Source organism: Clytia hemisphaerica, unplaced genomic scaffold (assembly GCF_902728285.1).
Source record: "Clytia hemisphaerica strain Z4C2 unplaced genomic scaffold, Clytia hemisphaerica genome assembly, whole genome shotgun sequence".
NCBI classification, from domain to species: domain Eukaryota; kingdom Metazoa; phylum Cnidaria; class Hydrozoa; order Leptothecata; family Clytiidae; genus Clytia; species Clytia hemisphaerica.
The window spans coordinates 130,125-153,914 of NW_027103716.1; the positions used below are offsets into that span (position 1 = coordinate 130,125).

The 23,790-nt window shown below is 34.6% G+C and overlaps 1 protein-coding gene across 3 annotated transcripts in view; it reads right to left on the reverse strand.

Annotated features, from left to right (window-relative positions):
* Positions 1-2,251: 2,251 nt before the first annotated feature.
* Positions 2,252-23,790, reverse strand: part of LOC136804250 (transcription factor 12-like) — a 31,364-nt gene continuing 9,825 nt past the window's right edge. For 2 of the 3 annotated variants that reach the window (XM_067060949.1, XM_067060950.1), the window contains 13 exons: positions 23,185-23,234; positions 22,837-22,879; positions 22,568-22,617; positions 8,891-8,984; positions 6,870-6,967; positions 6,584-6,647; positions 5,699-5,793; positions 5,315-5,506; positions 4,854-5,100; positions 4,258-4,508; positions 4,090-4,147; positions 3,681-3,836; positions 2,252-3,385 (listed from right to left, as the gene is read on the reverse strand). In XM_067060949.1, the coding sequence (XP_066917050.1) occupies positions 3,315-3,385; positions 3,681-3,836; positions 4,090-4,147; positions 4,258-4,508; positions 4,854-5,100; positions 5,315-5,506; positions 5,699-5,793; positions 6,584-6,647; positions 6,870-6,967; positions 8,891-8,984; positions 22,568-22,617; positions 22,837-22,879; positions 23,185-23,234 (1,469 nt within the window). In that variant the 3' untranslated portion in view covers positions 2,252-3,314. The remainder of the gene's footprint in view (positions 3,386-3,680; positions 3,837-4,089; positions 4,148-4,257; positions 4,509-4,853; positions 5,101-5,314; positions 5,507-5,698; positions 5,794-6,583; positions 6,648-6,869; positions 6,968-8,890; positions 8,985-22,567; positions 22,618-22,836; positions 22,880-23,184; positions 23,235-23,790) is intronic. The other variant, XM_067060951.1, reaches the window with a different exon arrangement.

Consider the following 23,790-nt stretch of genomic DNA (forward strand, 5'->3'; position numbering starts at 1 on the left):
ACGATGCTTTTCCCTTGGACCTCTCTAATCTTGTTAGTTTTCATCCTTTTCTTCTAAAACCACGAGAAATTTTTCGTTCCCAATAAATATTGATCAACTGTTTTGTCTGTTAAACCAGACGATATTTTTGGATCACGGGTATTTGAATGATCTGAAGGTTAGAATGCTTTCTTTCTTTTCATCTTATCCGGATACATAGATGAATTTACAGTACATGCAATCGGTGACGAAATACTTGGCACAAATGGGGAAATCCACTCGGAAGTTTTGAAACCACAATCGATTTGCAAGTGCTCTAAAGTAGGTTCGAAGGGTAGAGTTTTAACGCTTGAAATATAGCCTAGAAACCAATAAATCCCTCCCAGATCGAAATAATCGATGAAATCAAGTTGAAGGCCTGAAATTGACATTCTCGCTCGAACTTCAATTTTCGGACAATGGTAAATTAGCCAAAAGTGCCAATATATTATGGCACTGATTGTGAGTTTTTAAAAAAATTGCGTATCATTTTAGTAGCTACCCCTACCCTGAGTATCAGAGGTTAAGTTTTCAAAGAAAATAGTAACCTCTGAAGACAAATAATAGAAATTTTATCGCGCATGTGTCGATCTAATCACTGTAGAAAAAATCAAAGATGAAGAGCAAATATTACCATATCAATGTCTAGCAGACTGTATCAGTATGCAGTTTACTATTTACGAATTCCCCAGAAACCTCCAAGTGTAGTTGAAATGAGTTTATTTCGAAAGAAATCTTTTACATGATCCCCAAATGTATAACAGTAATTACTAAACTTTTAATTATGGAAATGTCACTTTAATTGAATCGAAATAATAGACAGACATTATGTTATGATTCTTTATCACTGACTCTTTTTACAAAGCATTGATGACTTTTTGTAAGTTGTGTTTTCAACGACGGGAATAAAAATATCGACTATGACGCTCATCCAAGATCTTGGATGGTCGTCATGGTTACCTTTGTCTTCGCTGATTGCGCGATGAATTCTTGATATGCGTAAGTCATTTTTCTAGCGGAAACACCCTAAAAAAGCCGGGATTTGCCTCTCTCTGTTACTAAAAATAGAAACACAGAGGTCAAAAACCGGCTTTTTTGGGTGCTTCCGTTGAGAAATATGACGTCTTCTTGACTTACGCATATCAAGAATAGAATCTCGATTCGTCGGCACAGCGTAAATATATGATTTTGAGCTGTGCTTTTCACGGTAAGCTCCCAAAAATTAGACGCGCTACAGTCACTATGTTTTCCCGATAAGGTATATGTACATCGAACAACGCATACAGCCGTGTAAAATATGTCATATAGGAACTCGTTACACACTCGGAAATGTTTGAGGTAAGAAAATACTTTAAGCGTACAAACTTTCGCGAATTTTGGCACTTTTCGCGAAAGTAAATTTCTTTGAAAATTCTTAAAAGGGCAATTCGTGAAAGTTTATGCTCAAGAAAAAAATACTTTCGTTGAATTCGTGAAAGTAAATGTCATGAATTTCGCGATTTTACGACCACACAAAAGTTTCTGCTCGCGAAAGTTTGTACGCCTAAAGTAATTTTAGAGGGAGGCAAAACTTAAAAGTAAAATTTTTGCTGATGTCAACACTCTGACATCGTGACAAATATGTCGCTCATCTTGAGGCAAAGACGGGAAAATATATTAGATAAAAGCATAAAGGTATAAAGAAAAACAGGAGTTGAATGTTACGAAAATTAAATAGAACTTCATCCACGACACAAGTTTATGTTCCATTTCGTTATCCGTTCAATTTTGTTTTGAAAAGATATTTTCTCAAGCCAGAAAATGAAAAGTTTTTTTATAACCACACACAATTTCATACTCAATTTGTAGACATAAAGTCGCTGGAGAATTTTGGAGGAAAGTATCAAGCAATAGAGTTCACCTTAAAGAAAACATTGATCGAAAAATCTTATTATTTGATGAAGGATTGCCAAGTTTACAGGCCTTTTTTTAGTCCAAATATTTTCTTACACTGATGTCAGAAACAATGAATCTCGTCTCATCTAATTTCTAAAGCTTAAATGAGCCAATAAGATTTCACCTATGGATAAAAGAGCTCATTAAAAATGCACGATATATGAGATTATGAGCATGTATACATCGTAATTTTTTTAATCGTAGGGCGAGCTTGGTTACAATAGCATACTTCTCCTGTTTCTTTATACCTCCATGATAAAAGTCAGAATATATTCGACAAATAATGACAACAAAAAGCTTCATTTTTGCATTTTTGTATCTTTTTATTAAAATTGAATTTGCTTCTCTTGATATTTGGGGATAGATTGTTGTGGAGAGCTGATGTGACGTCATTGTGTCTACAACAAATCAACATACACCAAAAGTACGGTTAGGCGCCTAACCAGCTCTCCTACAAAACATATGGACGGTTTAAAAATAAACACTGTACTACTTCGCTAAAATAACAACCATAATAGGGTCATAATATACAATAATTAAAACTAAAGCCTAAACAATACACACAAGAGACACTATACAAGAGGCTAATGGTCTGTAACGAGTTGGGAAGTACAACTTTGAAATTGAAAATAATTTTCAGAAGATCTGCCAAACCAAAATCAGTTACTTGAGCGCTCATGGAAACATAAAATAGCAAAATAAAATTTGCCTTAAAAAACATATACAACCAAAATAATCAGTCTAAAAATAAAACAATAACTTTGCTTCTCATCAAGATAATAATAAATATTTCTAAGGGTTGTTTTGTTTTTACTGCAAAAATCCTCAATATTATGAAATCAAGAAATTTTGCGAAATCGTCAAAATCTACATCAAAACCAAATGTTGTCCGAAAAAAATAAACTTTCCGTCATACATCGTCCGCAATACGAATAAAAAAATCTCTCTCAAAAAACTTGGGTCAAATATTCTACTTTGTACAATAATAATAATTAGGTGTATCTTTGATTACAGTTTTGCCGCTTTGGAATAAAAGAAAGTTCCTTTAAATGTTTTTCATTGTCATTGATTTGAATGTTTCAACCAGATATCTCTAACCAATGAACTTTTGACGGCGGCACATATACTGGATCAGGGGGACATATATACAAAAAACAATCTCTCCATAATAACAGAAGCTCGGATACAAAAGCACAGCCGGATAGAAAAATGAATGGGTGGTTTTTTATGAATGTCTTTTTTTCAAAAAAGGTCTGTCAACTCCAATGGCTCAAAGAGCTGCATAAGACTCGGGAGGAGACTGGATCTAGTGATCTACATCTTCTAGTCATTTGTCACAGGCTATTCGGAAAGCGTAGAAGCTAATGAGAGAAAATGCCGGCATCCGGTACCATGGGTTGAACTGAGCCGTCTAGTTGATCGGTTGGAAAACCTAAAAATGCAAAAATATGATCAGTCTTGGATTGTTATTCGCTAAACTAACAGTCCTTGAGAACCAGCAAAATTCAGCGTTTAAAACTGGTGCGAAGCTGGAGCGCTATTGTGGAAAATTTGGCTAAGATTATCAAGTAGTGGTAGAAAATTTATAATGATCTTCTTGGTCAATCCTTAAAAAATGAGGCTTCGCTCCTTCATTGAACAACATATAAGCAAAGAGAGAAGAAGAACTCTGTAAAAACCTTCCAATCTTAAATGTAGCTAGCCAGGAACACAACACTTATACGTACCCGTCCTTCGAACTTGTTGAGGTTTCTTGTTTCCAGGTCTCTTGGAGCCATCAAAAGAGCCATTCATGTTCATCCTTTTCTCTGACACGTCATCATTCATCTTCTCCTCATCTCCACGCCGCTTCAAACACGCTGCTTTAGGATTCAAATTTCGTTCTGTAAAATATAGAAATGAAGAATGAATCATAACATAATGTTTCGTATTGTTCCAAAGTTCTGTCAATTTAAATCACTATGTCCAAACATTGTTATTGAACAAGTTCAATTGATAAAATGATTCTCATAAATCTCATAAGAGCTTCCACGATTAACAAGACTTTCCAAATGACAATGACACCTAAACTAAAGCTAGCAAATGCAAAGATATGCCATATCGTAAAAATTAAAAAATAATCGAACTTGGCCATACCTCGAACTTGTGATTCGAGACTAGTGATAATTGTGACTGCTTGATGTAAAATCGTCAACTGAAAAAAAAAAAAAAATTCATAAATTAAGTCTGGGAGCTTAACGGGAACAAACATATAAGCTAATTTTTAAAATTCAGTTAAAATTCAGAAAACAAATTTTCAAATACCTTCGTTTGTGGACTTTCGTTTTTGAGGTGTAACGAACACATTCGCCCGAGTTCTTTGAAAGCTTCGTTGATATCTCGCACTCGTATCCTTTCACGAGCGTTGTTCGCGTGTCGTCGTTCGGACTCGCGGACGACTTTTGTGCCGCCAGTTTCTTCGTTTCCAGGCTCGTCATTGAGATCGTCATCAATAGAATCTTTCGAACGTTTCTTGCCTTTCCCTTCTACTTTGACTTTTGATTTTTTCTCGGAACCTGAAGTTTGAAGCAAAGATATTGCGGTTAGATTTATTTGTACATATTTTGACATTTTGTTGAGAAATTAAAATAATGCATTCTTTTTGAGATCGATGAGAACACGCCTCGTTTTGCATGCTTAAAATTTTATTTTAAATGAAATCTACAAAAAGACATTGTTCAAAAACGCAGTTATGGTAGACTCTCGTTAGTTCGAACTTCTATTATTCGAATCTTTCTACAGTTCGAACTAATTCTCAGTTCCCCCTTAAAATACTCTGTATGATCCAAATCTCTGTGTAGTTCGAAGATACTGGAACAAAAAATGACCAATAATATGAATGGAATGGTGAGAAAACCTACCTAACATACCGCCTTCTCGAATTGTATTCATCGAGTTTAAGAGAGCGGCCGTTGAAGCTTCCAAGCCTCCTGGTGTATCCAGGACAGAGTTTTGTAAGTTTTGTAACTGATCTGTTAAACCGGGTGGAAATTGTGGGGTGGACGGGTATTGGGCGTTGGGCGGCATGTTTTGATTGCGTTGTGAAGTGCTTTCTGCGTGACTTTTCAATACCCAGATGGCGTCGTCTAAACTTTCTTGCATTCGATTCTATAAAACGAAAGAACAAAACAAATTTAAAACAAATTGTAATAAATTTGATGGTCATTTGTTAAGTGTTCCTGGTAATACAGTTCAGCTCTGTTTAGAAAATCCGTTTTGAAAACTAGAATAGTAGATTTCAAAGGTGGTAAATATAGCATACATATAAAGTCAAAATGATGAAAAATGCAAAATAAAATTATTGTATTAAAAAAATACTCACTAGTTGCTGCATGCTGTCGAAGGGAGGAGAAGGGTTTCCAGATGTTTGCCAGGCAGGATTACCGGGCGCGGAAGATGGTCCGTTAGATACTTGAGCACGATCACTGATGAGGGGCGGAGGCGAGGCGACGGGCGTTGATGGGTTTGACGGGAAACTATTGTTTGAGGCGTGGGCGTCTCCCGTTGAATACATCTGAAGGTGAGAGGAGGAAAGGAGGGTTGTAGGATAGGAAGGATTTGTCAACAGTTACAGTGTGGGCGGATAATGGGAGGAATTTATATTTGTCTTCGACTTCTCTTAGGCAGGTAGGTATCGGGTATAGCATTGTGTTAGAATAGGCCATCAGTTTTTTTTATGACCATTCATGAATTTGAAAAAACTTACGGATGCAAGTGCTTTTCCGAGGGCGTCGGCTGTCTGCGTGCTACCGCCATTCGAAGGCGGAGGTTGGACAGAAGAATCTGTGACGCGGGGCGGAGCTAAAAGGTAAACAGATGAGTATTACTCGTAATTAAATGATACATAGATTTCGCACGTTGATAAGATAAGAGAAGATTAAGTTTTAACAACGTCATGACGATCACTTTCAATATGATATTGTTTTCGCGAGATCTCGAATGGACAACCTAATAAACCTATACCCGGAGAGACAAAAATAAAGCTGATCTTAGAGATTCATGCCCTGACATGGTTACCCCATCTTAAATTTCGATAAAAGCAATTTGCTTTTACTTCATCATCAGCTGTTTTGCAAGTTCAAAATACCTCAGGGTAATTAGGTCGTTACATATTTGTTAATCAAAATCAAAATATAACAGCCGCATTCATTTACACCGACCAGCACATTTATGTTAAGTTTATCAATAAAACAACGTAAAGATCTAACTTATAAACTTTATTAAGTTCGACACGCCCTCAACTTTTAGAATTTAGGACATATCTTAGGTCTTGACTGATTCAGTTTTGATAGAGCTTATTATCAATAGTTTATTAGGAAAATTTAGTGTTTGCCGAAAATACCTTTTTTAATAAAACTGAGTGACAGTGAAGTCCTAAACAAGTCAGTAAATTGAAAGTTGTAAACTATAAAAACACAGCACAAAAGTCTAGAGAACATCTGAAAAAACGTGTTTTTTTTTTGAAGAAAAGGTTTTCTTTCTTCAGTTTCTCTTCGATGGATATCTGGTCGTCCGATCAAAAGTTACATTTCTCTATATTGAAATCATTAAAAAAACGCAAGAAATTTCAGTGAAAAGATCATGTACATACCAGTTTGTATGGTGGGTGACGCTTGCATGAATTGTGCAGTTGATTGAGAGGTCGCTGATCCGGGCTAAAGAAAAAAAGGAAACTTGAAGTCAGATACACTTGGCTTTCTTCCTTAATTTGAGCTTATCCTCGGTCGCACTAAAGGCTAAATGTTTCTATAGTTCAAAAAATGAGATAGTTTGAGTTTGCTTCAAGTTTAATCCGAGAATCAACCTAAACTTATAAGCCGCTAAAGTCTAGGCCTAGGACAAGAATAGGTCTATAAATTTATGAAAAATATACTCACAATTTCAGGCGGTAGTGAAGAGTATACAGCCGATATCGTTGGAGGTGGTCTGGAACTAGTCATGTGATGTCCCCATGGGTCCGGAGAACCATGTTCCGCTAGAAAATGAACAAAATGATAGTCAAAAGAAGTAAAGACATTACAATTTTAGTGAATTTGTGCCGAATTTCACGTCGGAAAAGGCCCAAGAGATTTAACAAAAAAATTGAGTTGTAAATGTTACAAGTCTGAAGATTGGAAGACATCTAAAAAACCTGGCAAAAGAAGATTTAGTAAACCAAAAACAAAAGTGAATAAATTATTCCGTGTTTCAGTTTTCCTTGATTTTAATGATAGCTTCGATCGAAACAAGGAATTGATTCAGTGGGTGTGGACTCGAAACATATGTTGGCTCTGATAGCAGTCCGTTGTATGCGAAAAGTAAATAATACGGAGCAAGGAAAATGATTTAATGCATACAAAAAGAGATATCATTGGCCAGTTGAAAAGGTTCTTTCAATTTGCTTTGTAAGCTACACGTTTTTTTACGTGTTATTTATAAGAGCGTCCAAAATTTTGGAAGCCTTCGGATGTTTCAAACTTTTTAAGCCTAAAAATGCTCTTATATAGTTTCTTCTTATAAAAAAACATGTAACGAAGTAATTATAGGGGATCGGTATTTTTAAGATCGGGCAAGTTTTAATCACGCAATCACATAAAACCCTTCCCGCGTTAAGACGGAATGCTTTAAATACATAGGAAGCTAAATTTTCATCAAAAATACTTGTAAAATTTCGCGATGAAATTCAAAGCGATTATTTCTTTTCTAATATTCAGAAAATTTCATTTAAAAAACAGTCATTAAGAGCCATTTTAAAGAAGAAGGAAATATTTCGAGCCATCTTGGTCTTTAGAATTAAAAGATTTTCCTAGTAGACTAATACGAAAAATTGATAGAAAAAGAACGAAAAGAAATAGGAACCTTGTGAAAATACAAAACTAATAAGCGGCTTTCCTTTGCAATTCTTCATGCAAATATTTTTTAACAAAATCTGATTTTTAAAATTTCTTAGGCGCTTCTCAATACAAATGACTGATTTTCTTAAAAGATTTACTTTTAAGTAAACCATATGGCTGTCTAGGTAAGGGGAAATGCTACCCATGACAAAAAAATCGAGGTTGAAATTGAAACATTCTTTCAAAACTTCAATTCTTTTGACGTCAAAAGGTCATCAAAATATCAATTTTTGACAACATTTTGACGTCCAATTTCAGCTATATTGAAAATCTACTAATGAACCTTAGATTTAGACCATGTTCAGATGTTACCGTTCCGTTCCGATCGAAACTGTTCCAAAACAAGTGTGGACGTCAAAATTCGAAACGTCAAAAAAGAAGACGTTACAAAGTAAAACAGATTAAAACGGGTTTCGCTCTACTTTTTCATCGGAACGGAACTGCTCCGTTTTCTTGCTCCAAAACGTTCCGAAACCACCATGAACACATTTGATCCGTAACGAAAGCGTTTAAAATTTAATCCGTACCGAAGCGAAACGGAACAGTAACGTGTGAACATGGTCTTAGAACGCCAGGAAAAATTCAGTTTGTAGATTCTATTAGGAGATCTTCACGGTATAGTTCTGGGCTTTCAGTTTTTGACTTTTGAGAACTTTTCGAATTTGGATTAGCGACGTCATGTCATATCATCCACATTGGAGTTTGAAGATGTAAAAGCCAGTGTATTTACTTATGTTATTGCAGTTACGTCGCTTAAAACTATATTTTTTTCAGATCAGAAAATGCATTACGGAACCAAGAGAATCAATTTAAATAGAGGCATAGAGAGATCACTTTCGCTAAGCCCATTCAAAAACGAATTTCCACGTGTCATAATGACATTAGAAGAGCAAAACTGAAGCTTAAAAGTGGAAATATAACATGGAAAATCAATCAGCCAAGTACACCTTCCCCTCAAAAACATCACATTTCTGGTGATGAAGTTTCAAGCCCTCTAAATCAAAATACGAAAAAAACTGACATACCTAGGTAGTAGTCACCATACAGAGCTCCTTTAGGTGACGGATATTGTAACGGCGTCTCGCCCGGTATTAGATCATCCGACGTCGGTGAATAAACCTGAAGAAAAGTAAAGATTGAAGAAGATTAAATTATTTGCATACAAAGTATCTCTTTTGTGTAGTTTTGAGTCATGGAGAGGTATCTAACCTCAGTAACTACTGTAGATTTGGTAAATTAAAGATGATTGCTATATGGCTAAAATAAAACCACAGGGATCTACAAAGGGAGGGTTAGAAACCTATCATACTATTACTAAAGTCAGCAATTTGCTTTAAGCGTGCACTCTTTTTTTGCTATGGAAACCACCCTCTCAATGGTACCAAAAAGAGTGCACACTTAAAGCAACTTAAAAACAGGCGATTCAATTATTTTTTCCAGGTAAAGGGATATGAAATCACAGCAAATTAAATCAATGGGTGATTGACTTTGAGAATAATTCTTAGCATGTAAAAAATAGAGACAGCCTAAATCAAAGTAAAATGTTGGTTAAAACCTTGTAATCCTTGTTATAGGCTATACACTAGATTCAGGACATATGTAATAGGTTTTTATGAGGCAAATCTGACGACTGCTTGTCCACAAGTAATAGGCTTTCGTCTTAATCGTTTACAGACCTTGTAACGATGAGCAATATGTATTGAGAGCAGGCTAAGACCGTGAAAACATTAGTTTTATAAGAGTCAAAGTGGATGGTGAAAAGAAGTTTTTCATTACGATAGAAAGTACGTCGTTACAAAAAAAGAAAGTTTTCCTCTCCGCTAATAAGGAGAAGTCAAGCTGAGAAGGTGTTTTATTTTCAATGGCAAAGTCGAAGTTTGAAAAAGTGGCGAAACTGTGTCAGTGAGTATCGCTTTTCTTTCTTTCTTTTCTTTTAGAACTGTTTGAAAGTGTTCCTTTCCCTTTCCATCAAATCCTCTCTTCGATTCACAAACAGATTTCTACAAAAATACTCCATTGGAGTTGTTGAGAATCCGTGTTATACAGTAATATGCTTGTAATATGAAAATATGATAAATGTTATGGGATAGTATCAGTTTGTATAATCTAAATCTTGCCGCTTCCATTATTTTATGCTTATCTTTTACTCTGTCTGAATTATTCGTCTAGCTAGCTAGACTATCAAAATACCCTCTGTACATCGCACCGAAACTTCCTCGTCATTCACATTGAAAAACATGATTTGAACGAAGGTTTTGTTTTTTTAATTACCATTCCAATATAAAAATAACATTAAAAAGGGACGAGCTTCTTAATTGCAAGAAGGATATTTGGGAATAATTTGACCAAACCTTATTCTTAATGATCAAAACATTGATGGACTACTACTCAAAGTTGGTCATATTGAACCCGGAAAAATTGTTGAAAAAATACCACAATGAAAGCAGTTGTGATTTGTTGAAAGTGATTAATGCGACCACGCCGTTTTTTTAATTAGTCTCAATTTTCAGTTAATTAAAACATTCCCTTCTCTTTCTTTGAACAAATCAATTTGATAATCTCACATGTTTAGTTTGTTATTTTGAGTACAATAACAATGCTTAGGAAAATGATTCATAGTGGTACAGTAACCAAACTCGATGGAAAAAGGAACAAATAAAACAACACTTATTTGATGAGTCAGCAAAATAAATTTCTTGCTTCGTAACCTAAGCCTGAACGAATTCCTGAAAGATTCTCGAGGAAAAAACCTGGTATTAATGATTCCGCTTTAGGTTCTGAAGGTTACCACACTTTAATGTGATGACAATATCAAATGTAGAAAATATAGTCAGAAAAACTTTTCCAGGTGAATTATAAGACTGGGGTGCATTACACATGTAAAAACTCCCAAGTTTTCCAGGCAAATTTTAAGGCACGTGCGTACATAATCCGATATAACCGCTTGTATTGAGAGGATTTTTCAAGTTGACTAAATAGACGTTATATTATGAAATATACTCACATCGATGTATGGTAAATCGATCATTTCGAACGAAAATGTTGATGAGGATCTCCTTCCTTGTTGATTTTTTCTTAATTTGATAGTTTTCTGTAGATTTATAATTTTCTGGTTTACGTATAATTTCTAATCAAACACAGATTGGATTACGACTCAATGGAACCATTGTATTATAAAAACAATATTCAACGAAAACTTTCATTGTAGTAGGATAGGAAAAACTGATAACATAAAATACACTTCTTCTATTCATGATGCAATGACACTTTTGTGCATTTGTATGTGGCTTTTCTACCGATAACCTGAATTGTAAATCGGGACACAGCAAAAAGCTTGATCATTGCCAGCTTTCCAACAGAAAACTTTTGAAATGTACTCTAATATTATAAAGTATAATTCTAAAAGGTAAAAAATATCCACCAAATTTCTAAACACTTTCTCCAAAATTTCTATAAAAAATAACCCATACAGATTGAATTTCTCTAATGATTTGTAAAATCTGTTTTAAGTCCTTTCAATGAGTTCTACAAGCAAAAAAAGCAACATAAAAACAAACATCTTTATTTCAATCACAACCTCCATACTTCTCGTTATTTATGGCACACAAAGTTGATGTATTTTACATTCTCTCCATCACAGAAACAGGATTACAATCAAACTATGATGGTTGATTACAACATTTCAGAGGAGAGAAAAAAGAAAGCTGGAAATAAAATATATCCCTCCTTAGCAAACAAAAGGAAATGGGAAAACTTCCATTATGTATCGAGACTAATAATTTGATCTCGCTCATCCACACAAGCGCCACACAATGATTTTCCCTCTATTATTTCTACTTTTTTTTGTTATTTTCCTTTTTTTATCTTTCACATTATTATTTTTTTTGATCAAAAACCTTTTTCCTTTCTTCATGATCAGAGAATAATAATGATAATAATATTCTACTTTGAAAAAAATATATTATAATATTATAAAGGTTGAATAAAACGAAGAAATAATTTTTTGTGTTTGGAGGGAGACCTTTTTCCCCTTCTTTTGTTCAATTTCCATGTGCTTTGACGATGTTTTTCATAAATCATTAAAAACTTGTCGCGAAATAAAAGTTCTTCCCTGAGCCGCTATTTTATCGGAGAGACCAGGGGGGGTCATGCAGTTATTATATAAACACTATGACAATTACTACCGTGGTGGTATATAAACCAAAATTTGGAAAAACAGTTACTCCACCAGTGGACTAACTGCAACATGGGTGGTGCCTAAGCCCAAAATTGTCGATTTTGGTAGGATATGGTGTACTAAGTGAGCACATTTTTCAATTTTTCACTTAAAATTTTAGAATTTTAAAAATTCCAGAAGTAAAAAAATTCAAAACATTTTTTTCAAAAGTCAAAAAAAAAATCGTAAAATTTTTTCTTCAATCAAGGCATGAGAGATATTTTAACAAACTTGGAAAATAATTGAGATATTTAACTCTTGAACGGTCGTTAATAAGACGAACCCAGTAAAATGGTATCAAAAATGAGGAATTCAGTGAAAAAATTGCCAAATTTGGCATTTTTAGGGGTGGTATACACAAATTTTGAGGGTAAAATCAGTTAGTACACTATGGAATAACTGTAGGGGTGGTGGTGTCTGTAGAAAATGTCCAAAATTGCAGTTACTCCACATAGTGTCAAGGAGTAACTGCAAGACCCCCCCCTGGAGAGACGGTCAAAGTATGTATTTTACTTCCATTTCTTCTAATTCCATTGATTCGCTTTTTGTTCCTCGAGAAACGACACATGTTCCTTTTCTCAATGAAATTGTAAAAAGAAGCAGGGATTACTCTAAGGAAAGCTTTATCGAAATTGAAGCAATAGAAACGGAGGTATTTTGAAAATCAAGCTGCGAAAGATTCCTATTTTTAAAGAATAAGTCAGATTAATCAGAACGATATCAAAATGTTAAAAGAATTATTGAGAGCCTCGCATAAATCAGGCATTGGTGGTAAAAATTGATTCAAAATTGATAACATTTGGACCCGGCTAGTTATGTCGTCACATTAAAGGGCGACTTCCAATACATCTACATACTAGGATATAGACCCATTCCTTTTGGAAGGTCAAGGTGGATGGCAGTGAATACACCATCCGAATTTCAAAGAAATAAAGTTTATGTTTGGCATAATGTTTATCTTTAAATGCTTTAGGGTGTACATATCCTACAAAACAACTTTTCAAACCATTACTCCGACATTTTGACAACAATCTCTCTACATGAAAAAATCTCTTGAAAAGACCGGTCCAGAGACATAATCAAAGAAAAATTTCAGTAGTGAATAGTAATGAAAAGATGCATTCAAACGACCCCTCGAAAGTTTACGATGAAAGGACCACCTGGTGTTTGAAGCCCTTTATTTACGTTTTAATCCCTTATCCCGAGGTTTCACTTTTAAGTAGCACTCCGCATTTTCTCATGGCTGAAAAGATATGATATTCTATGTTTGCTATTTTTACACTGTAACATCAATTTCAATTTGGTTACACAAAGGAAGGAGAAGCTCTTGTCCGAAACAATACTTTCGTTGAAGAATACAGTAAGTCTCCGTAACTCGAACACGCACCCGGCTAACACAAATTTGTTCGAGTTATGGAGTGAGGTTTATAAGGCATTGTTAGCTGAAGGGACTTGTTCGAGTTAAGGAGATATTCGAGTTATAGAGGTTCATCGAGTTAAAGATACTCCACTGTAATACTTCGCTTTTAAACAAAAGTTTTCAACAAAGTCATGAAATTCCCCAAAATTAACCAAAGAGAAGGACATAGAGAGCGGGAGAGAGAAAGATGTCTTTGTACTTACGAAGTAAGTGGTGGTCGGGTGTCCTTGTGTTTGCGGTTGAAGTGGAAAGCCCTCCATGTAGGTCAAAGACATTGTATTGAAGTCCAAAACAAAGTAAACAAATGAATGTAAACAACTGAACAAAAGTTTTCTCCCTCTTTCGCTCCAAATAAATAAACTCTGGTAAACAATGTTTACAAAATCAATACAAAGATGCCATGAAAAGGATCGGAAGAGTCACGCAAGTTTAAAGCTGCACAATCAAGTCAATAAAACATTAGACACACACCACAAAGTGTGTATGATCTATACTCCTCACACAATAATTGTTCTTTATTAAACCACCATAATACAAAATGGTAGCTTCGAAAAAAAATTTATATATAACGCAAGAGAAAGTCAGCTCTAATTCTTTCAGTGTACAAGATTAATAATAGAGCGTTTCACCAATTGTACTAATCTATTGAGACATGATTACGTAAAACTTAATGTACTTTCATTGTCTACACTTTTTTTTTTATAAGAACCAGTAAATTTTTGTTGAGGCTCGGCTGTTCTTATTTTTTTGGCACTTTGAGGCTCAAATTGTTCTTATCCTGTTCTTATTTCTAAGGCAAATTTGGGGCATTATGGGGTATTTTTGGGTTCGTACCCTAATTTCATTAATTTGGCCCTTATTTTACTTATAACTCAGCAATTCCAGGCTCAGGGTTGTTCTTAAATTGTTCTTATTTTTTGGCGATTTTGAGCCTCATTGTTCTTATAAAATTGTTCTTATAAAAAAAAAAAGTGTATCATTATTAAGATTTCAAAACGAACGCGCGGACTCGCATTCTCTTTCGCTCGGGCTTACATTTTCGTCCGCGCGACCATTCAAAGATGAGTCTAGATACTGATTCAAAATCAAATGGCTACAATTAACATATAATATCAAAGCTCGTACTTTAGTTGTACTTTGATGCAAAAGCCTAAAATATATATGAGCCAATCATAAATTCCTGGATTACCCTGGTTTATCATGAAAAGATTAGCACGATAATCACCCAGACAATCCCGTAGCAGCCAACAAACAAAACAAGTGAAAATCCATCAATACAATAAACAAAAATAGAAAAATATATGGGATTGATTATTAATGAGCTTATGGGTGCTGAAGGCTTTTGATAGGCACCGAGTATCATATTTTGAAGTTGACGTCATTATGGTTGGGTTAAATTGTCAACAAAAAAATTAAGACAAAAAGGCTACCAAGAAAAGACAAAAATAAGATATAATACCTATTGTTAGGTATATATTCTATAAAGCATGGAACTTGCATTTACTATTCAGAAATGCATAATAGGCAATGATAAAGAGCTTCGATGTAAAATTCATTAGGAGTGCATTCGAGCGATTTTTATAACAAGTCAAGCACTTCTGAAAACGTAGATCGAGATTTTGCGAAAATTGGGTAACGACAAATCACAGATCGTAAAGATTAGCCACACTTCTTCTAATTATTATTTTCTCCATTTCATTACACTGACAGCACGCACATCAATTTATTGTGGTTTTCCTATGTTAACAAGGTGGCAATCAACAACAAAAACAAAAGCATTCTCGAAATGACAACCGGTAACAGGTTATGCGTGCCAAAAATTCTTCATCACCCTCTCGTGTGTGTTTCAGCGTTTTGAGAAGTTTAAAGAGTTTCTACAAGTCAAACCAACATTTTAGCCATTTTCGAAAGGTTTATTTAACGGACGCAATTAGTAATGGCTACTCAGGATGTGTGCAAAGAATAACAAACTTCCGGCTGTCAGACGCAAGAATTAAGCCAATAGTTGTACCGAGCAGGCAAAACTCCTCATTATCATAGTTAATTTATTACAAAAATGTGTTAAAAAGCAGATTAAGTCATTGAACCCGTATTGAACAAAACTAAAGATTTCTTGTCTAAAGATTCCAAGCAAAAGGACAACTTATTCTCAGCAACAAAAGAGACTAAGCACGCGTGTATCGACGTGCCCATAACCTGAGACTTTGGAGGGTTTCACAAGAGATGAGGTGTCTGGTTTCCTGTCTAACCAAATAAGCAGGTCATTGCGGTTTGCAGTAACCACCAACGGGTTGCAAGATAACGAAAAAGGTCATTCGACACACACTTTTTATAGAACTGAGAGAAGCTTTTCAACACATGATTCTCATTCGTTGATTGAAACATAGGAGGCGCAACCTGTCTAGATCTTTCCAAAAAATAATGGCACCACTTCTTATGATAACCAATTAGGCTATGTTTTTTTCCAGGACATTGAACTATAAATTATTTTTATGATCCCATTCTTAACTTAGGATGTACCTCCTTAATTTGTTAAAATCGAGTCATCTCAGGCTCAGGACTGTTCTCGATTGTTTACATTTTTGGTGATTTTAAGGCTTATTGTTCTTATAAAATTGTTCTAATAAAAAAGTATTTAGCACATAGTGATATGTATGGAAAAAGTTTAACAGGGCAATCTAAAATTGAAAAAAGAAAATTGTGAATTCTAAAAATGAAGTCGAACTTAAAATCAGCGCTGTTTCAGAGATACTATGAAACTAGAATCTTTAAATTTGATTCATGACGTATTATTTTGGGAAGTCCACAACAGTAAAAATTTAATAACAAATCAGAGCAATGGATAGATGAGAGAGGAGTTTGTTATCTAAAGTATTTTGTTGTAGTAATTAGGTAATGACGGATGGTGTTTTAATTTGTGAATAGCTTTCAAAAAGCCATCTTTTAATTGAAAACAACTGGTTAGCTGTTATAAAACCACTGAGAATTAAGTCATCGTTTTTATCGGATTAACGTATCAACACTGTCGTGAAAAAAACCCTTCAAAACGATTAAAAACGATTAAGTCTTCCGAGAGAGAAAAAGAGACTCTTTGCATTTTTTGTGCAGATGACTGACGCGTTATAGTAGGAAAAAAAGACAATAAGATAAAATCGGTAAAACGCTCTTTTTCATGAGCTTAAAGGTCAATGTTGAAGTTTTAGATCACTGAGAAGGAGAGTAAGGAGGCAGACACTCCCTCGCAGACGCTCATTTATCAACACACTAGGGTATGTATGTTAGAAAAAGAAAGTCGGAAATAAGTACACACAAAAAATGAACTTTTGAAAGGTATCTCCAACCAGGTAGAGCGAGGTGGAGATAACATGATTATTTCCTTCTTTTAAAATAGAAAGATGACCTCATCAAAGCTTAGACAAATACATAATCCAACAAAAATATACCAACGATTTTAAGCCCTTTCCAAAAAAAAAGAGAGATTAAAACACATAGTACGAGAGAATTAAAATAATAGAACGAGGGATAGACGAAGAAAAATTAGTAACAAATTCTAAAAAGATTTTAGCATGGAACTGGCAAAAGGCAGTTCGTAATGAGACTAACAGGCTCATGCTAATAAGCTCTCTTTTGTTTGTTAGACTTCGTATTCAGGTGATAAGGGAAAGCCAATACCGAAAAGACAATAAGTTAAAACGAGACGTGTTTACATTTGGCAGGGGCCTTAGAACAAGATGTTCAAATAGAAGAAAAAGGAGTGCTTGATTCGTTAATTTTAACTTGCCTCCCACCGAAAACTAGATATTCACCATTGCACGCTTTTTTTATAAGAACCAGTAAATTATGGCTATGGCTAAAGAGAATTAAAGCTTAAGAAAAATTAAGTAAAATTTTAGTAAAGAGTGAATTATAAAGATTCAGACGTTTTTAATTATACTTAGGTTATAGCCAAATTTCGGTCTCGTTTTTTTTTATTTAACAGGGGCTTAAAATATCAGTATATTCTAGCCTAGGCCACCATTTCTAAAATCTGAGGCAGGGATTGAGACCATGTATTCATTTGAAACTTGGACACCTGGAATCAAAAAAGGAAAACAGGAAGATGATCATATTTAACGCATTATCCAAATGGTTTGACAGTGATAATTTGTCTGGATGACCTAAAAATATCTTCCTGATCAAAAGTCCCGTCGAGAGAAGGTCAACTCTTATTAATTAGACCTTCTAATTATTCCTATCTTTCTATAATTCGAACTAAAACTTTGGTTCCCTCAGCCGGGGAGCGGTATTTAGAGTCTTTCTCTAATTCGAAGAAAACTTGAATTCGAGAGAGTCAACTGTAGAAGTTTTCAAAGCAAAGTCGTATCTTGCTTCGTTTCGAGCATAAAACCTGGAGCGGTCTATTGTATAGACTGGGTTTGTCATGTTTTAATAATTTACGTAATTTCCCAAACTATGGAAATCAAACGTACTAACGTTACGTCAAAATGGAACTTATTTCAATGATCTCTTAAACAGAAAACTAATCCAATTCATGAAATGCATCACTGCAATGACTTAACATGTTATTTATTTGGTTAAAACGTTAAAATTTACAAAAATAATACTATATCTTAGAGAGTTACCGAATTGTTCACTAATTTACAAGGGTTTTTTTATTAATTGTGTCCATAACTCGAAATTTCCTTAATTCGAACAAATTTGGGTTCCCAAAGTGTTCGAATCATGGAGACTCAATAGATTAATCATTAATCAATCATTAAATACAAAAAAACGACCCCAGTCAGTAACTGGTTAGGACAAATGTTACGGACTCAAATTTCCAAAAGTTAGCATAATACAAAATATTTGAAATTAAAACCCGAAGAGTTTACAGTATTAGACTAATGAAAATAAAGAAGTCTGACCTCACACAGTTGAAGTGACATTATAAATATACCAACTACAACGTTCAGAGAACTCCTAGAAATACCAAAAAGAAAAGAAAAACACCTTCTTACTAGGACACAATTTCATTCGCTTAAAAAATGTTTCATGTTTTATCGTTTTCGAACAAAGTTGGGAAATATGAAGTAAAGTTTAGACTTCTTTGGTTTTATATTTATACAAATCGTGTTTTAAAAAATCTTCAACATTTCATTTTTAAGAATTTGCCAAAAAATGATTAGAAAACTATTTTCACATAAAAATATTACCCAATCAACCCCCCCCCCCAAATAGGAAATTCAAAAAAAAATCTAGCGACATGACCAATCAAAATAAACCCTTATAGGAGACTAAACAAAATTTAAGCACGATGATCTACTTTTTTTTAACATTAAAATTTGAATTTTACTTCATATTTCACATTTCGAAGGATTTCTTTTTGTTTTCGTAAATTTGTGACCTACTCACAAACGATACAAAGAGACTTCAAAGACATGGTTTTCTCACGCTTTAATCGAATTAACAGAGTACGTCACTCAAAGGCTCGAAAGACAACGGGAGCCCCTTAAGATTATGGGAATGTCATCAACAGAGAAATGATCGTTACTGTACGTGACTTATCTCGAAATATAAACTGGAAATATTATCAACATATTTGAAAGTCTAACTGGTAGTAGCCTGGAGATCCATGCTATGATTTCTTATTCTATATACTGATGAATAAATATATAGCATGGTATGGGCTGACAGTTTGAATTTCCCATATCCTAATAACGGTTGAAAACACAGCCAATCAAATCCTGTTATTGTTTCACTGGTCACACTTTCTTAAAGGAAGCGCAAGTTCCGAAATTTGGTTTTTATTTTAGTAAGTGAGGACAGCGCTAAATTCGAATTTTTCACTGTAATTTTTTTGAGTCCAAAATCGGACTCACAGCTCTGACCCGTCAAGTATTCATCAGATTTAAAAAAAAATACGCAGACGGGTTCCTGTCTAAACTGGTAGTTGTTAGATAATCTAGTATAGTTTTAATTGTTTTGTAGAGAATTTTCATATTTTGTTATGTTACGTAATTTTCACCATCAAGTTAGCAAACGTGGGACTTCGATTCGAACGTTTGCTTCCATGATATCGTAAATTACTCAATTTAACAAAACAAGGAAAACCTCTTTAAGTAAATTTTGAAATTTATAAAGTAAGGCGTAAGGCTTTGAAGCTAAAAGTTTAAGAATACTGTAAGACAATCATAGCTTTGCCAGCTTTAAAAACATGTAAAATTCGTATAGGAATACGGGAAAAAAATTAGAAAATTCTGAAAATAAGAACATCTAGTCCACCGAAGAGGAAGTAAATTAAACCAGCTTAAGCTAGACATCCAGACAGTAAAATCAGATAACGAAAACACGCCACCTGACTGCTTTCAAACAATGGGCGTAATTAAAACTCCTCAAGACGCAATAAATAAAATCAAAGCTCGTTTAAATAACAATGATGAAATAATGCTGAAGATAAATGAGGCATTAAAAATGATATGAAGTGTAACCACACAAACAATGAGAGTACTATACAGTACAGTTTTTCATGTTGTATGGAATAACGATATCAACCGGAAATGCTTGATTGATTAAAAGTCATTAACTTTTGATGTCAACTCATTTTCACAGTAATAACCAAAGGAAATAACACCAAAACATCAACACATGGTATTGTCATTATGTTGTCATTGAGTTTTTCTGAAAAATCATGAAAAATCGCTACTAGACCCACTCAAATTCATCAAAAACATCAACCAATTCAACTTAAACATCACCATAACCAACCATCATGACGTCCACGAGGAATAGAAATACTCCAAATCCGCTTTGCAGTCCTTCATCCTGTGCTGACGACCAAAACGAAGAAAGTTTAACCTGCTCGAAGTGTAATCGACTAGTGCACTACATTTGTACAAGGCTACCACCCTACATGATTGCAGTCTGTAAAGACGGGAGAAGAACTGCGAACGCATGCAAATACGTGTGTCAAAATTGTGTGAAAGTAACTAAAGATCTTTTGGTCCTCTCCCCTCAACCTGGACCTCAACCATCCCTGCGAACGGCCGCCGAGCTTGCAAAATTAAATGAGACGATTAAAGAAAACGAAAAGACAATTAAGAAATTGAAGTCTAATGAACAACACCTTCTCGAGATTATTGAATCTCAAAAAAAAGAGCTCACTAATCTAGAGAAGAAATTGTCTAATGACCCGGCGTTTCATACTGTCGAATATGTAGAGAGTAAACTGGAAAAGAAACTAGAAACCTTCCGAACGGAAATCTTAACATCATTGAAAGAGGAATGTAAAAAATCGTATGCTGCAGCCACTTCTGCCAATGTCCAAGTGCCTAATGACAATATCAAGACCGCCGTTAAAGAGGTCCACGAGGAGGAGGCAGCAGAAGAAAGGGATAAGATCAGAAGATCAAAGAACATCATCATCCATGGTGTTGAGGATCCAACGACAGAGGATGCTACCAAAAAAGATGAAGCATGGGTGAAAACACTCATCGAAAAGCTCCACGTCAAAATTAACATCAAGTATATCTCAAGAATTGGCAAATCAGTAGACGGGAAAAAGCGTCCCCTCATTGTTACTCTGAACAGTGAGGAAGAGAAAATGAATGTTTTTGGAAATCTCCCAGCGCTAAAAGGAATTGATGCCTATAAGGGGATGAGCATTTGCGTTTTCGTTATTTACATCAATGATCTAGCTGAAGTTACCAACTCAGAAATGTTTCTCTTTGCCGATGACACAAAGCTTGTTGAAGAAATAAATAACGCTGAAGATGCAATTAGACTTCAGCACGATATCGAGGCAATGGAAAAGTGGTCTGGTGACTGGTTGTTGAAATTCCATCCTGACAAGTGCCACGTGCTGACACTAGGGAAATTCTGGAACATTCAACATGCACATCCTTACGAGATCGCTGGCTCTGTCCTAGAACATGTTGATCAAGAGAAGGATCTTGGAGTGATTATTGATAGTGAATTGAATTTCGAAGAACACATCTACACCAAGATCAAGAAGGCTAACTCGATCGTTGGATTGATTAATAGAAGCTTCGACTTCCTTTCTCCCGAGATGCTCCGCACACTTTTCATTGCATTTGTGAGACCTCACCTTGAGTACGCGCAAGCTGTTTGGTCTCCACGACTGATCAAACACTCTGATGCAATTGAAAGTGTCCAACGTAGGGCCACAAGACTTGTCGGTGGTTATAGAAACCATTCATATGAAGAACGTTTACAAGTCATGAACCTACCCAGCCTCAAGATCCGGCGTAAAATCGGGGACATGGTGGAAGTATATAAACATCTTAATGTCTATGATAAATCTTCCCTATGTCAGAAACTCGTTCTTCGAAATCGACCTCAACGTAAGCACAATCTCGAATTAAAGAGGAATTTCGCTGAAGACGGCATTAGAGGATACCAAACGAATTCACTTTACTATAGAAGCATTGATACTTGGAACAGTTTGGCAACCAATGTTGTAAATGCACCGTCCGTAGGGAAATTCAAACTAGAATTGACAAACGAATGGAAAGATAAGATCTATAAATTGTAAAGATGTAAGATTGTTTCATAGAGGTCAATAGACCTGAGAAATACACTTCTATAAATTAAAAAAAAAAAAAAAAAAAAAAAATTAAAAAATTAAATAAACTACCTCTCAAAATTGACATTTTAAGCGACATGCTTTTGTAATTAATCACTAAGGCAGGTGGTAAAAAAGATACACTAATCAAAACTCAATTCTGACATTACATCTTTCTGGAAATGTCATAATTAAAATAAAACTTTTATTTATAATAAGAAGCAAGTTTCTTAAGACTCGTAATCATAAAAACCTAATAGACAAGCTTCTTAGTGCGGGATAGCCCTGCAATCTCTCCCGAAACCTCTCTTCTCTATGAAACTAATTCAACCTTATACTGTGGATACTTTAAAAAAAGCGAAACCTGGTACTGAGGTAACACAATTTCCAGTTTATAAAGTAAGTTTTAGCGACAATTCTCTATAGTTTTCTCTCTGTGACTTTTATCTTTCTATGTTGGGCAATAGATAAAAATCTGTTTTTGAGAATAAAAAAAGTGTACTTACAGAGCGAAATTGTGAGTGAGATTTGTTCGATGATGTTTTGTATCTTCGTGCTGTAAAATGAAATTGTTGAATGAAAGAAAAGATAAGAAAAAAGAACCTAAAGGTCAAAAGACATACGCAGTGATAAAATCTGCCTCTCTCGATTTCTTCAGTGAGCTCCAAACCATAGTCAAAATTACCTTATTTTTAAATTGGAAACTTGAAATCTCTTTAAACTAGTTTTTCCATACAATTAAAAAAAAACTGATCATTTTAGTGTCCATGCTTACATGAGTCTGGAGAGCTGGAGTTTTCAGGATACGAAGAAAGTGGCTGGAAAGGAATAAATAAAGTAATATACTGATGTTTGGTATATCTACCAAAAATAAAGGTTCTTTAATATCAAGCCTAAAATCAATGACGGTAGGAGATTGAAAATGAAAGACAGGGGACCATAATTATTATAGCAAGACCAAAGGTCGCTAATAATTATAGACACGTTGCAGTGGATTTTATTCAGCTTGAATAGATTTGCTTCATTTTTCTTTGGACAATAACGAGAAACTCCAATTAAAAAGAAGGCAATCGCAGCGAACGTTTACGGAGACCGGCCTTGAAAAACTAATTCATTACACTACCTGCGATCTATTGGTGAAAAGCATCGTCGAGAAGGGGTCTTTCTTTGATCCTAAATATCAAAATGGAGCTTGTTGATTAAAACTTTCATTAAAAGAAAGCTCGGGAAATATTTACAGATTATTGTAGAAGTAACAATATAACTTATTTAAAACAACTACCTTTTTATAGAGAACTATAAGGAAATCACTGGAGTACCCCCTTGCTAATATAACTTTGATTGGGGGTATTTCTTTTAACAAAAATGTTAAAGGAAAACCATAAAATCTTTCAAACAAGTTTTTCCTGTGTACACCCTCCAATGCCCCACATTTTCCAAGATAATGTTTATAGATAGAACAACCCGATTCCATATGCAACAATGCAACTGGAGTAGACATACTTAGCAATATACTTTGAATAGCCAGAAATTTACTAAAAACAGCTTTTATTTTTTGCACCAAATTTTGTTAAACGAACCCACTTGACACTGGGAATTGACACTGGAAAACACAAGGGAATTGGATTTTCATTAAAATAACGAGGCATATTGAATAGTAGAATTATGTCAAATTAGAGAGCGTCAATTTTGTACACACAAAATCTGTATTGTTTGGGAAGATAGGTAA